The sequence below is a fragment of the Tamandua tetradactyla genome, chromosome 17 (assembly GCF_023851605.1).
Source record: "Tamandua tetradactyla isolate mTamTet1 chromosome 17, mTamTet1.pri, whole genome shotgun sequence".
Lineage (NCBI taxonomy): Eukaryota > Metazoa > Chordata > Mammalia > Pilosa > Myrmecophagidae > Tamandua > Tamandua tetradactyla.
Window position 1 is genome coordinate 42,834,100 of NC_135343.1, and position 16,153 is coordinate 42,850,252.

Consider the following 16,153-nt stretch of genomic DNA (forward strand, 5'->3'; position numbering starts at 1 on the left):
CTTCTCTTTGTGCCTCAAGGCCCCCATCTATAAAATGAGGACAAAAATAGTTACCTATCTCAAAGGAGAGTTCTTAAATGTAGGGTGCTTAGAATGGTGTTTGTCACATAGTGAAAGTTGCTACTTTCATGGGTTGCTCCCATATGCTGTTATCATTCTGTATAAGGTTTCATCCTAATTTTGGTTGGTGAAAATCCTACAAGTGCCTGCCTTAATCTTGATCAATTAAAATTGCAGTTTCAAATGCCTACTCAAATGTCTAATATTTATAGGGTTTTCAAGAGTACTTTATGCAAAAATATTTTATATATTTAATTTTTGTTGTTGTTTTAGCTAAACACACCTTATAGCGAACAATTATTTTCTCCTTATTTAAGATTATACAGGGGAAATTAACTATGATTTAAACATTAAAAAATAAAAACTATAACCTTATTAAAGTATATCTTCTAAATTAATCTTTGATTTAAAAAACATGGTTCAACCATAAGTACATGGAACCTTGAGTAGGACATGAGATTTTGTTGGTTTGTCCTGAGTGGGATGCCCCAATAAATCCCAGAATGATTTGAACAGTGAATAAAAAAGTATTTGCAAAGTCCCCTTCAGGGAATGGTGAGAAAGGGGGAAAATTCAACTTTCCCAAGTTGAATTCTTGATATTCTCACAAGCAGTGGGGACAATCAAAGCTTAGGCAGAGCACCCAATCTTGGGGTTTGTTCATATGAAACTAATCCCACAAAGGATAGGTCAAGCCTACTTAAAATTAGGCCTAAGAGTCACCCTGAAGAGAACCTCTTTTGTTGCTCAGATGTGGCCTCTCTCTCTAGCCAACACAACAAGCAAACTCATTGCCCTCCCCCTGTCTACGTGGGACATGGCTCCCAGGGGTGTGGACCTTCCTGGCAACGTGGGACAGATATCCTGGAATGAACTGAGACTCAGCACCAAGGGATTGAGAAAACCCCCAGAATGAGCTGAGACTCAGCATCAGGGAATTGAGATAACCTGCTCGACCAAAAGGGGGAAGAGTGAAATGAGAAAATAAAGTGTCAATGGCTGAGAGATTCCAAACAGAGTCGAGAGGTTATCCTGGAGGTTATTCTTATGCATTAAATAGATATCACCTTATTAGTCAAGACGTAGTGGAGAGGCTGGAGGGAACTGCCTGAAAATGTGGAGCTGAATTCCAGTAGCCATGTTTCTTGAAAATGATTGTATAATGATATAGCTTTCACAATGTGACTGTATGATTGTGAAAACCTTGTGTCTGATGCTCCTTTTATCTACCTTATCAACAGAAGAATAAAACATATGGAACAAAGATGAATAATAGGGGGAACAAATGTTAAAATAAATTTAGAGTGAAATGCTGGTGATCAGTGATGGGGAGGGGTGGGGGTATGGTATGATGAATATGCAACTGTGTGATGATATTGTGAATTACTGATTATATATGTAGAACGGAATGATCAAAAGTGACGAATGTTTGTTTACTGTTTTTTTTTGGTATTTTAAAACAAATTTAAAAATTAACAACAAAAAACATGGTTCATAATTTAACTTGTATGGTCAGTTTACTTGAACACCATAAGTACATGGAATCTTGAACAGGACATGAGATTTTGTTGGTTGGTCCAGGTTAGTGTAATCCCCCAATACATTCCAGAGTAATTTGAGCAGTGAATAAAAAAGTATTTGCAAAGTCCCCTTGGGTATCAGGGGAGGAAGGAGGAAATATTCAACTTTTCCATTTGGAGAATTTCTGATATTCTTGCAAGCAGTGGGGACAACCAAATCAATAGGTCAGGCCCTCAATCTTGGGGTCAGCCCTACAAAACGTATTCCTGCAAAGGATAGACTAAGCTTCCTTAAAATTATGCCTAAGAGTCACCCCTGCCAGAACCCCTTTTGTTGCTCAGATGTGGCCTCCCAAAGCCAACTTGGCAGGTGAACTCACTGCCCTCCCCTGCCACGTGGGACAGAACTCTCAGAATGAGCCAGAACCCAGCATCAAGGGTTGAGAAAGTCTTCTTGACTAAAAGGGGAAAGTGAGAAATGAGACAAAATAGTTTCAGCAGCTGAGAGATTTCAAACAGAGTCAAGAGGTAATCCTGGAGGTTATTCTTATGAATTATATAGATATCTCTTTTTAGTTTATGGTACACTGGGGTGGCTGGGGGGGAAGTACCTGAAAATGTTGAGCTTTGTTCCAATAACCTTAATCCTTGAAGACAACTGTTTAAAGGTATAATATCTACAATGTGACTATGTGAGTGCGAAAACCTTGTGTCTGATGATCCTTTTATCCAGGGTATGGACAGATGAGTAAAAAAATATGGATTAAATATAAAGAAATAATAAGGGGGATAAGGGGTAAAATAAATTGGGTAGATGGAATTACTAGTGGTCATTGAGAGGGAGGGGTAAGCGGTATGGAATGTAAGAGTTTTTTCTTTTTTCTTTTTTTTTTCCAGGAGTAATGCAAATGTTCTAAAAATGATCATGTTGATGAATACACAACTATGTGATGATACTGTGAGCCACTGGATTGTACCCCATGTATGGAAAGCATGTGTTTGAAGATTTTTTTGCCAATAAAAATATTTAAAAACAAAAGGAAACAAACAAAACACATGGTTCAATGAATTAAAAATACATACTGTTTTCATTTTAAGGTTGACATGTGGAACTATCACAAATAAAAATGCATTAAAAACATTTACAAAGTTCTCCATGATTTACAAGGCTCTTTCTGTTAGAATGTAATCCACTTCAGGTTTTAAAATACTTGACAACATGGTTAAAATAAGAAAAACATTTATCCCACATCATAAAAACCCTGAAAATGAGCAGTTCTGCAGCTGGCTCAAAGTTCAACAAATTCCTCAAGGATTCAGGCCCTTGCTTTCCTTCCTCCTTGCCATTTTCAGTGGTTTGGCCTTTTGTTAATATCACAAGATGTTTGCCCAAAGCCTCAGATACCAAGTCTTGTACTATAGTGTACTATGCAGGAAGAAAAGGAATGGGTGAGCAAAGAGTATTCTGTCCAGAGACTAACTGCACAATCTATCAGGGAAGAAAATCTTTCCAAAACATGCACTTACAGCTCACTGGTCAGAGCTGAGTCATATGTCTGCCCTTAGACTTATGGCTGGCAAAGGAAAATGGAGTAAAAGTGACTGGTTTAATTACAATTTATCCCCTGGGGCTTGGAGGTGGGGGACTTACCTTCCCTGGGCACAGTGCTACCAACTAATAACTGAGAGGGTCTCTCTTGGCAAGGAAGAAGCAGGGGTGTATGATGGTTAGACAAGCAACACTACCTACAGCCCTCCCTATACTGCCCATTGCCTACTCCTGCATCATTTTCAACTAAGCCCTTCAACTTTACAGTCAAGCCACACTTCTTGTAATTCCCCAATAAATTTCACACCTTCTGAACTTTGATAACACTGCTCTTTATGTTCTTTGCCACCTCACCTCCTTTGCTCTCTTCGTGGATGCTCCCTTTTGTAGGAGATGTTTCAACACCTTGCCATTCAGGTCCATGATTTCTTCACTTAAAATAAATCTAATCCTCTACCCACTTGAGCCACTTATTTTATGGCCATACCCAAGACTTGTCATTAACTGCATCTCTCTCAAAATCTCAATTTTCTATAGCAAAAACTAAAAGGCAGTTTAATGTGCCTAGCTTGCAAAGCAATTTCCAATGTTTAGCCTGAATTCATCTATAACAGTTAGGGAACGAATGTGCTTAACCCAGTGTCTGGTTTTGCGACCCAATACACAAAAACAAAAACCTCAGTTTCCAGCTTTCAGAACTACTACAGTTTTTCCTGTTTCCATCTCTATCTTAATCTCCTTGCTTTGGGGGATTAGATTTCCAGAGATAAAATATACCACTATTATTTCCTCATCTTTCCTTTCCCAGTATTTTCTGTGAACCACTGTCTCTAAATATAGAAACAAATAGAAAGGAAAATGAAAAGGATAATACAGTATTTTGGCTGTCTGAAAAAGTAGCATCTCTATGGTAAAAAAATAACTGTCCCAATTTCTGGCATGGCACAGATTTCTGGATCTCTGAGTCACAGGAGCTAATGGAAGAACGACCATCTTTTTCTCAGGGAGCTTCTGCTTTGAAGGTAAAGTCCATGAGCATCTTTAGGATTTTTTTTCTCAATTCAGCTCTCTCTGACTTTATAATCAGTGGGAATTTTGTTCAAATTCTGAGCTTGGTTCTTCATCACTTTTCAGCATTGTGATTTATTTTTATTTTTGGTCTTTTAGTGAGAAGTTAAAAGCCTACTACATTGGGGGGTAGGTGTTTAAAACCGTATTCTGTTGTCCAGCTTCGTTTTCTTTAACTAGCTAAATTCAGTACAAGTAGCTTCAGATATCCCACAAAAAGCTAAGCCATTTTAGAATATTTTAAAAAGCATTCTCCTTATTTATTTTTACATATAAAAAGTTATAAATTAGATGGAGAAAATGTATTTTAAACTGCTTCACACATTATGCAAAGAAGGAACCATGAGAAATGAAGAGCAAAAATTAAAATATCCCTGGATAAAATTCATGTATCCAGATGATTCGGGATGCTATAAATAACTCATATGAGGTAAAGCAAACATGCAACATTTATATGTCATTCTCTGAAGTAAGTGACATATTTTATTGATTCTCAACTTCTTTAGCAAACTAATAATAAAAGTTTGGTATATATTATCAAGACATCTATTAGGCCCAAAGAAATCCCAAACTATTTTATGGTGAGTTTGCTTCCTTTTCTTCTGATTCATCATCCATAACCTAAAACCAAAAACAAAAAGAATTTAAAAATTAAGAAAAGGATTAGGGGCTGCTATTTTACTGAATTTAATATTAACTGCTCACTTAAAGTTCCTTATTCTATAACTGTATATTAAAATCCACTAAGCATAAATCTATCAAGATCCCACAAACTACAGAGTTTGCATAACAACCTGTATCCTAACAATGTGAAAACAAATGAAATATTAGCAAGTTAATTAAAGCACTGATCCTTTTTTCTTGTCTCAAAAGAGGCTTCCAGTAGCAGAGTCTCAGGTAGACAGAGAAGACTATAAATGATTAACTGGTATTCCCTAGCCCCAAGACTAATATAATTGACTTTTGGTCATTTTTTTCCAAAGCAGCTTATTTACTTAAACATATTCTGGGAAGTATAACAGTGCTTTTATGAATATATATTTAAAAAGTGAATCCTTAAAATAAGTCAAGAAACAAAAGACCATATTGGCAATGAATTATTTTGGTCTTATTCAAAGAAAAAAAAAAACTTTAAATCTTAGAATAATTGTGAAGACTTTAATTTCTAATAAGTAAAGAAAATACTAATTAATGCTTGAAGAAAATGAAAAGATTAATATCTTTCCATGAGCTAATATATTACTCAGAAAATGAAGACGAAATCCTATGGAGAGGAAAACAGTTATATAAACCTAGTAATTTCTTTTTTCCTCATCATACATAGACCAATTAATATGCCAATTCAAGTTTATAATCTGGCTGCCAATTCATCTTCCCATCCTGGACAAGTAAATAAAAATGTTCCTTTGTCAGTTTACCAAAATGTCAATAATGCAAGTAAAAAAAAAAAAGCAACCAGGGGATAATGGAACAAAATACATTTTTAAAACGATCCAAAGGAGGGCAGTGTGACAGTGGTTCAGAGGCAGAATTCTGTCCTGCCATGCCGAACCGGGTTCAATTCCCGGGGTCTGCCCATGCAAAAAAAAAAGATCCAAAGAATCTGATTCTTGTCTGAGACAATGAACAGAAAAATAGTTTTCTCATAGTTTCTCTTCTGGGATGAGTAAAAAATGAGCATTTATTTCCAAAGAACTGATATTTTATATGTACTCCCAGCAAAATTCAATCAAAATTTTATCAATCAATACCTATTTTGGTTGGAATTGTTCCTAAATTTGGCATAATATTCTCAAATACTTATTTAACACAAACTATGTACAGGACATGTATAAGACACAGGGCTAAGTTCTGCAGAGGAATGCAAAGACCTAGATATGATTTCAAGTCTCTCAAGGAGCATAAACATAAATCTGAAATAGACATAGAGAAAGCAGTTTTGAAGCGGTCCAAGGTAGAGTTTAATTACAAGTAGTCACAGATAAAAAGTTCAAAGAGGAGATAGCATATATTAGATTTGGCCCAGTGGATTTTAAAATTTGAAAAAATTGATTTTAATACTGCCCAGCAATCAAGGATTCTCAAAAAGAGCCAAGAGAAGAGATGCATTTTTTTAAGGGCACTGAATTACCTTAGGCACTTTTTCAATTTTCTAATTTCCACACACACACTCTTTCCCTGATTGACAATCTCTCAACATAAGGCCTCAACTCCTGGTTGGGAAGCACTACAGTGAGAATCTCTACTACAGCTGAGAAGATGGCATCATATATTCTTTAAGTATGTTGGGGGCAGAAAAAAATGCTGATACGCTATAGAAAAAGCACTATAACCCTACTCCATTTTACTGTACAACAAAGCATGATTTCTATATGAGCTGCTGGTCTCTGTGATTAAGAACAAGAAGCAGATAAATGTGAGGTACTAGAACTCTTCAACTACTAAATCTGGATAAAACTGCAGCATGTTTGAATTCCGCTTTTCAGAATTTTTCTACAAACAGGGAATCTGTTTCATTATTTGTAAAATGAGAACAACTTTACTTACTTTGCTGAGTTACTAGATTAAATGAGGTAACATCTGTGAAAATGCCTGGTACATAGTAGCTATTCATAACACTAAAGTTACTTCTAAAATACAGTCTTCAAATTTGATTAAACTGCAACACAAAGATCTACTCCTCGAAGAAAAAGATCATGAATTTCAAGTATTTATTTTAATAATAAATCTAAACTGTCATATAATACTGACCTACCTGTTCTACACCTTCTACTTCTGGAATATAAAACTGCAGCATATTTTGAATTCCATTTTTCAGAGTAATGATTGAACTGGGGCAGCTTGTACAAGACCCTTGGAGTTTCAGCTGTACAATGCCATCTTCAAAGCCTTTATAGATCACATCTCCTCCATCTTCCTGCACAGTCGGCCTGTGGTCACAGAATATTTGTTATATATTTAAAAGAAGAAAAGATTTCATTGAAAATAATTTAATAAGGCTCAGAGCTTAGATTTTATAATGGTAAAATTCACAAAACTAGAGCTACTTCTATAATGAGAATAATTGTGGTTAAGTCTAATTTGTAATGTTTTACTCTCACATAAAATACCAAAATCAATTCATACTAAAATTTACTTATTTTTATCCAACTTATTAATGATCTCTTTAAGCATTTAAAAGTATTTAACTATAGTGATCACCTAAGATACACTCATGCATTTCTCTTGGCAGGGGAAGGTCAGATTGACACATGGTGGTTTTTCCCCCTAGGTAAATTTTTGAAATGAAACATATATGAATACTGAAAAATGCACAAATCATGTAAGTGCAACTAAATAAACTTTCACACAGTAAACACACATTTTTAACCACCACTCAGTCTAAGAAACAGAACATCAGTGCCCCAGAAGTTCCCCTTGAGCTTCTTCCTAATCATTCCCAACTAAGCAATCATTATCCTAATTTCTATCACTATTAATTAGTTTTGCCTGGTTTTGAACTTTATAATTTATAAATATATATTCTACTTAGGAATCATACAGGATTTACTCTTATGTAACTAGGTTCTTTTGCTCTTTGTGAAATTCATCCACTGTTGCATATAGCAATAATAGTTTATCCGATTATACTGCTGCAAGTTATTGTATAAAGTGAATATACTAGAATTTATTTATCCATTTTACTGTTGATAGACATTAGGGTCAATATCATTTTGGGGCACTTACAAATTGTGCAGCTGTGAAGATTCCTGTATATGTCTTTATTGTATGCTTGAGAATGGAATAGCTCAGTAGATAATGCCAAATAGCTTTTTGAAGTTGTGTAAATTTACATTTCCACTAGCAGTGTAGTTCCTTTTGTTCCCCATTCTCACCAAAAATTAGTATTGTCAATCTTAATGGTTTTAACCATTCTGGTGGATCTATAGTGATACTTCATTGTGGTTTTAATTTGAATTTTCATAATGACTAATGAGTTAAGCATATATTCATGCTGACTAGCCATGAATTTGGTTACAGTTTTTTGTGAAGTACCTACTCAAGCCTCTATTTTTCTGTTTCTCAACAATTCATAGGCGTTCTTTACATATTCTGTCATATATGTTTTATAAATATCTTCTCCTAGACCACAGGTTGCCTTTTTACCATAAACGGTATCTTTTGATGAAGAAAAATTCATAATTCATTCAATTTATATATCTTTCCCTTGAATTTTCTTTATCTGTTTTCTTGTGTCCTACTGATAAAAAAAATTGCCTATTCAAAGGTCACAGAGATATTCTCCTAGTTTAAATTTCCTTTGAGATTTCTTTTTTGACTCATGAATGTTTCTGAAGAGCATTGCTTGATTCTCAAGTATTTGGGGATTTTGTAGTTACCGTTCAGAAACTGATGTCTAGCTTAATCTCACCGCAGTGAGAGAACATTTTCTCAATGATTTTAATCCTTGAAATTTGTTGAGAGTTGCTTTATAATTCAACATACTTTGGTAATTGTTCTATGTACACTTAGAAACAATAAATACTTTGTCCTTATTGGGTGCAGTGTTCTATATATGTCACTTTGGTCAAGATTATTAATCACATGGTTCAAACATCTCATAGTCTTACTGATTATTTTATCTACTTGTTTTATTTGTTATTGAGAGAGAAGGATTAGTCTTCCACTATGACTGTAGATTATCTATATCTTCTTTTAAGGAATTTTACTTAGGAGCTATATTATTAGGAGCATACAAGTTTAAAATTAGCATAAATACCAATATATATATTTCTGATAGAAACAACCCTTTATTATGAGATCTCTATCTCATAATAAAAATAGTAATACCTTTTGCTATAAAGTATTCTGATACTTGCATAATTAGATAAGCTTCCTCTTATTTAGTCTTCACATGCTATATATTTCTCAATCCTTTTACTTTAAACCTTATATTTAAAATGTATAGCTCTTGGGCAGAGCAATGGTAGCTCAGTGGCAGAATTCTCGCCTGCCATGCCGGAGACACGGGTCTGACTCCTAGAGCCTGCCCATGGGGGAAAAAAATGTACACCTCTTATAAGGAGCATGTAGTTGGCTTTTTTTTTTTAACACTCAATCTCACAATCTATCTTTTATTAATCAACCTATTTATACTTAAATGTAATTACTGATACATTCGGGTTTATATTACCATTTCATTATTTATTTCCTATTTTGCATTCTTTGGATTAATCAAGTATTTTTATTATTCCATTTTTCCGACCTTTGTAGGCTTGTTAATTATATGTTCACTATTCATTTAGTATTTACCCTATAATACGGCTATTTGGTTTTTACAACTTAACAACATATTCTTTTACAAAAACCACTTTTGTATTTTTGTTCTGCATTTTACTTCTCGACATACTTGAAACCCTACAGAACACTGTAAGATCTTTTTTGCCATATGCCATATGTCTCTCATGCTTTTCTCCTGTATTTTCCATTTTCCATCTTCTTTTTCTCTTTAATCTGGGTGTTTTCTACTAACTTATAGTCCAATTTCCTAATTCACAATTCTCTTCAATTGCATCTAAACTGGTGTTAACCTGATCTAAATGAATTAAGTTCAATTATTATATTTTTTAGTTTAGAACTACTTTTTTTATAGATTTCAGTTCTTTGAAGAAATTCTCCATCTTGTCCTCTGTTTCCTTGAACATTTTAATGGCTTAACTATTAAAGTTATTTTAAGGCCCTAACTCTTGACATCTGAGTTACCTATAGACCTGTTTTATTTCTGTGTGTTCCAGTTTTGAGGTATACCTGCTTCTTTTTTTTACTAAATGATGGATACTATGTATGAAAAACTGAATTAACTCTCGATTATACTACATCATCCTATCTTCTGGCAGCAGCTCAATCCACTTGGATTTAAACTAACTCAATTGTGGACTGCAATCTTTGTATGGTTTGGTTTACCTCTGATTTGCTTCCATTTCCAGTGTTTAGTCTTTCAGGGAGCCTAACTGAGAGTCTGGGTGTTCCCTGAGGTCCCTCCTCCTTGAACAATCCTAAGCTCCAATTTTTTCCCCTCCAGTATCATAAAAACTGCCCAAACTCTGCTTTTCAATTTTTGTCATCTTAGCCTCCAGACTCACACGGCTAAGAATAAGTGCTGAAGTGCCTTGTGGGGAGAACCTCTGAATGTCAGGCTCACCTTTCTGAGCTTCCCTTCTCTCTGGAATCTTGAGAATCCTTTAAAGGATTCATTGGCAACCCAAAATTTTTATTTTTGTCTTCCCATCTCAGCAAATTTGCTAAAAAATCAATGACTTCTCTGATGCTTAGCAGCTGCTCTCTCAACAGCTTCTCATATTTTATCTTCGCACCAAGTATCAGCAGATACTTCCAGTTGGGAAAAGGTGTGTGCAGAATGTCAACCTCACCTCAATGGGCTTCTTTTATCTCCAAGATCTTGAAAGCTTGAAAACTAGATAAAATTACATTTTATCTAGTTTTCTAGGAGTGCTCAGCAGGACCAATGGTGTGCTGCAAGCAGAAGTAGAAGCCTGCAGTTCTGCACTCACTTAAATTTATTTTTTATGGGAAACAGCCTGAAAACAGGTACTACTTCTCTCTTAACGATTCTCCCAAACACTGTTAACTCTTTTTTTGCCTTCTACGACATTGGTATTATAACAATATCAAATCTACAAGGTGACTGTGAAAGACAAATTCCTTCACTGATGTATTTAAATGAAATAAATGCTTTTTAATTTTGAGTGAATGCAATGAATTACAAACTTTAAATTCAACTGTCGTGGCTACCTACTGTGGCTTATATTACACTTACTATTTTGGAACTCTTCTATCATCTCACAAACCACTATAATATATTGCTGTAATGAAAACTGCCTCGGCAACATGTGATTTCAGGTAGAGAGATGAACACATACCGTATTCTACTATCTAACAATTCCTTAATCATTGCCACAACTTCATCATCTTCTTCAGATGCTAGAAACAGTATTAAATAAAAAATATCAACAGTAGAAATATCATAACTATGCAAACACAAGAATTAAAACAGGAAGATTTTAATTTCATAGCTCATTAAACACATAAAAGCATAGGATATAGGACTTGGTATGGGGATAAAACCTATTTCAAGGAAATGAAAAAAAGATCATTCATTAGACTTGGTAAAGAAGAATCAAGGGAGCAATGATCAACTCAATATTCAGTGATAAAGGTGGGTATTCAGAAATGAAATACCTTGATCTACTCTTTATGATAGGGTTTTAAATTTTTGACCAGTAAATTTATAAACTTTCATCACTCTCAAGGAATTGAGAAAAAAAAAAAGTGGGAGAGGAAACAAAGGCTATCTAGTTTCTGTTGGAAACTTTGAGATAAAAAGGTGCATGTAGTTTGTAAATAAATTTACATCTAACATAGTGGCCAAAAAAATGTAAAAGATAGCACTTGATGATAAGGATTTAAGAAAGCTGAAATTCTTATATACTGCGAATGTGCATGTAAGTTAGAACAATTTCATACTGGAGAACCTTTACATATTATCTAACAAACACAGCAATTCCACTTCTAGGAATACAGTCTAAAGAAACTTTTCACATGTGCACAAGGAGACTTGAATAAGGATGCAGCAAATTTTGAAACAAAGATTAGTAGAAACAACCCAATGGGACATTTAATTAAAGGAACACATTAATTAACTGAAGTTCATTCACATAATGAAATACTATCCAGCACCTAAAGTGAATAAACTAGACTAGACCTACAATTTTTAAAATTAGGTATTTTGAAAACATTATGTTCAGTGAAAAAGTTAAGTTGTAATATAACACAAGTTACTTAAAGTTTAAGAAAAAAATCAATACTGTATATTCCCTGCACACTTACATGTGTAGCAAAAGTCTAAAAACAAACTGACCCTATATGCATGTCTGAAAAAGAGTTAAGGGATGGTGGCTGTGGGGGTTTAAGTGTAATTTTAATATTTTGAAAATAGATCTGTAGTGGTTTAATGCTGTATGTACCCCAGAAAAACATGTACTCAAAACTAATCCATTCCTGTGGGTGTAAACCCACTGTAAGCAGGAACTTTTGATAAGGCTCATCAGTTATAATGTGTGACCTACCTCATTCAGGATGGGACTTAAACCATTTAAAAATGGAATGAATTCAGAAAGAGAGAATAAGAAAGCCATGGACGCAAGAAGCTGAAATCAACAAAACCCAGAAGAGAAAGAAGAAACCAAAGGCACAGACATGCATCTTGCCATGTGGCAGAAGAGCCAAGGATCTCCAGCAACTGGTCTTTGGGAAGAAAATACTGCCTTGATCATATCTTGATTTGGACATTTCTTCAGATTCAAAATTCTAACTTAATAAATCCCTACTGTTCACATTAAACGTCCCATGGTTTTTGCTTTGAGCAGTCTAGGAAACTAAAATAAAGGTCTAGAACAACCCTGGTAAGAAGTTCATACATGTTAAATCTAGGAGGGAGGCAAATAATTGAGCAATAAATTATTTTCCTCATATTTGAACATTTTTATAATTAAAAAATTAGTTTTGTATAATAGATTGAATTTATACACAAGTTTTAAAAAGTGCTAGGTAAAACTAATGCATATAAAGTTTTGTGCCCTCTGGAACTGGTTCTAAACCTAAATATATTATATAAGTCTGTCTTCCCATCATTACTGAAATTAGAGCACATGTGAATAAAATACAAAAGTCTATAAGAAAAAGACAAATACTAATTAGCCAACATTACATGTTACCTGCTTCTCCTGAAGATGTTTCCTCCATAACTAGGGGTAAACCAGATGCAAAGAAGTCCATGATTGTTGCATAAATATCTGGTTTGAGCAAATTCCAGTCTAACTCTTCACTTTCCTATAAACATTTGAAGAAAAATGCTTCAACATTTCCACTCAAAGGCAAAGTTAAATATAAAATGATACCTTGTATCTTCCAAGAATCATTTTCTACCTGTTTCTTATATTATGCAAAAAACATCAATTTCTGGAGAATACAAATCACATAAAATCAGTTCAGCTCTTAAAGGGTGTGGCTCCTAATCTTAAAATATCTACCACTCAACCACTCATCAAACTTTCATCATGTGTTGTATATGCCATGCACCATGCAGGAGATATAAAATGATTAAAAGTTATTTCGTGCTAGTGGTAAATGAAAGCAAGGGGTAAGGGGTATGTTATGTATAATCTTTTTTTTTCTCTGTTATCGTTTTGTTTCTTTTTCTGTTGTCTTTTTATTTCTTTTTCTAAATCGATGCAAATGTTCTAAGAAATGATGAATATGCAACTATGTGATGATATTAAGAATTACTGATTATATATGTAGAATGGAATGATATCTTAATGTTTTGTTTGTTAATTTTTTTAATTAATAAAAAAAGTTAAAAAAAATAATAAAACAAAATGTAAAAAAAAAGTTATTTCTGATGCACTGAAGACAAGCAAAATAGTGAGTGATTTCTGTCTTTAAAGAAGATGATAAAGAGATTCCCATTCTTTTGAAGGAATAGGATGAAAGTTCTAGATAAAAAAATACACAGGAAATATTGCCACCATTCAAAAAAATCAACTGGCAAATATTATTTAAGTGTACTGAAAAAACTCAATGATGCAAGTGTAGAACAAAAACATATAACATGTCTTACCTATTCTACTCTGCTGAAGGACTTAACTGTCAATATAACTGGTACCCATTGTCTCATTTCTCTCTTTCCCCTTTTGGTCAAGAAGGCTTTCTCAATCCCATGATACCAGGTCCCAGCTCATCCCAAGAGTCCTGTCCCATGCCGGAGGGAGATTTACACCCCTGGGAGTCATGTCCCACTGAGGGAGTAGGGCAATGAGTTCACTTGCCAAGCTGCCTTAGAGAGAGAGGCCACATCTGAGCAACAAAAGAGGTTCTCTGGGGGTGACTCTTAGGCATAATTATAAGAAAGCTTGGCTTCTCCTTTGTAGGAGTTAAGTTTCAAAGGGGCAACCCCCAAGATGGAGAGCTCAGCCTATTGAATTGATTGTCCCTACTGCTTGCGAGAATAGCAGGATGGGGATGTTAAAGATTTTCTCCTTTCTCCCTAGTCCCTCAAGGAATGTTCATAAACAGCTCTTTATTCTCTGTTGAAATTACTCTGGGATCTATAGGTAAGCCCCTGATCTTAAGGCTTGCTCTTGGGAAGCTTATTTACATAGCGGAGAAGCTAAGCCTACCTGCAGTAACGCCTAAAAGTTGCTTGCAGAGGAGCAACTTTTGTTGTTCAAATGTGGCCTCTCTCTCTCTCTTAGCCCAACTCTGCAAGTGAAATCATTACCTTCCCCACTACATGGGACATGACATCCAGGGGTGAAATTCTCTTTGGCAACATGAGAATTTCCTAAATTCTGAGCCTGGTTCCAGCACCATGTGATCAACAATGCCTTCCTGAACAAAAGGAGGATAATAATTGTAACAAATAAGGTTATCAGTGGCTGAAAGAGATCAAATAGAGTCAAGAGGCTACCCTGGAGGCCACTCTTACGCAAGCTTCAACTAGATATTGCTACTTAGCATGTTCTGCCAAACCCCAACCAAAACCATTCCTACCAACACTAAGAACACCTACAGCTCTATCTGAGATTTCACAAAGTTTCCATCCACTATGATTACTTTCTAGAAACCTACAACCTCCAGATGGGTTCCTAGGCTAGATAAGTCCTGAAACAAAAGGACCAGGCCCTCCAGAACATCAACTAGTTTATCCCCCCGCCCTACATTATCAACAGCCCTTCCCAGCAGGAAAAAGTTGGAAAGGACATAGCTCAAATACACCTAAAAGTAGGGAGAAAGATCAAAGGAGATGGGGGAGTGATAACAGAGAAGATAAAAATATTTTTAAAAAAAAGAGACCAGTGGGTAAACAAAATGTGATATATACATAAAATGGAATATTATGGAGTAGTAAGACAAAATGAGGTCCCAAAGGATATGACAACATGGATGAACCTTGAGCACATAATGTTGACTGAAATTAAATCAGCACAACTAGGGACAACTAATTGGGGGGGAGGGATACGCGAGAAGCGGTAGTTTCGATTTGATAGTTGGTGATGTTGTATTTGTTGATTTTTTGTTGTTAGGGACCAATGAAAACAGAGAGTCTAAATTTGAGAGTGCTGCTAATTGTACACCAAGCAAGGATATTATGAGACATGGTTTGTATATTTTGGACATTATCCATGATGCCCAATAGATGAAGAGAGCTGAAGAGTATAACGAATGAGAAGCAGAATGGTGAACTTTAATATATTTATGTGATGGAATATGGTAGGGCTACAAAAAGGAAGGACATGGAGAGGCACACAATGAAGTGAATAATTCTTGGGGAAAATGTACTGTGCAAAATAAGCCAGAAACAAACAAATGTGCTAAGGCCTCTTTCAGAAAATACTATTAGGAAAATGGGAGCCTAGATTGTAAGCCCTTATAACAGCCACAGTCTGAAGTTGTAAACGTATTTCTAGATTCTGAGACACTAAACTCATATGTATCAGCTGGTATTTCCCTAGAACTGTGAGTAATTCTGTAACATCTAAGACCCAGAAATAGAGTGCTATAGCTCTGAAAGTTAGCACAGCTGTATATAACAATAGTTAAAGTAACTGATAAAGAGATAGAGCCTCAATTAGAGTTTAAAACAAAGCCAATCTGGTGGGTCTAACATAAATCAGAATACAGGGTAAAAGATGATAGCATTTGTATTCTAGGCTTTCATTTACTCTATGAAACCAAAGGCAGAGAGGTTTATTATGTCTAGAACCTAAATTTTCTGTAACACACAATCTAAATAACCTGTCTGAATACCTCATTTAAACAACCCAAATTCCTGGAGTCCAGAATGGGAACAAGGCCTTGTAATTCTGTATAGTTTAATGTAATACCAGGATACATC

At 34.9% G+C, this 16,153-nt stretch overlaps 1 protein-coding gene across 4 annotated transcripts in view; it reads right to left on the minus strand.

The window, feature by feature from the left end:
* Positions 1-2,661: 2,661 nt before the first annotated feature.
* The window catches only part of NFU1 (NFU1 iron-sulfur cluster scaffold), a 50,392-nt gene continuing 36,900 nt past the window's right edge, over positions 2,662-16,153 (minus strand). For all 4 annotated transcript variants that reach the window (XM_077134457.1, XM_077134460.1, XM_077134458.1 and 1 more), the window contains 4 exons: positions 12,972-13,086; positions 11,118-11,178; positions 6,953-7,127; positions 2,662-4,818 (listed from right to left, as the gene is read on the minus strand). In XM_077134457.1, the coding sequence (XP_076990572.1) occupies positions 4,774-4,818; positions 6,953-7,127; positions 11,118-11,178; positions 12,972-13,086 (396 nt within the window). In that variant the 3' untranslated portion in view covers positions 2,662-4,773. The remainder of the gene's footprint in view (positions 4,819-6,952; positions 7,128-11,117; positions 11,179-12,971; positions 13,087-16,153) is intronic.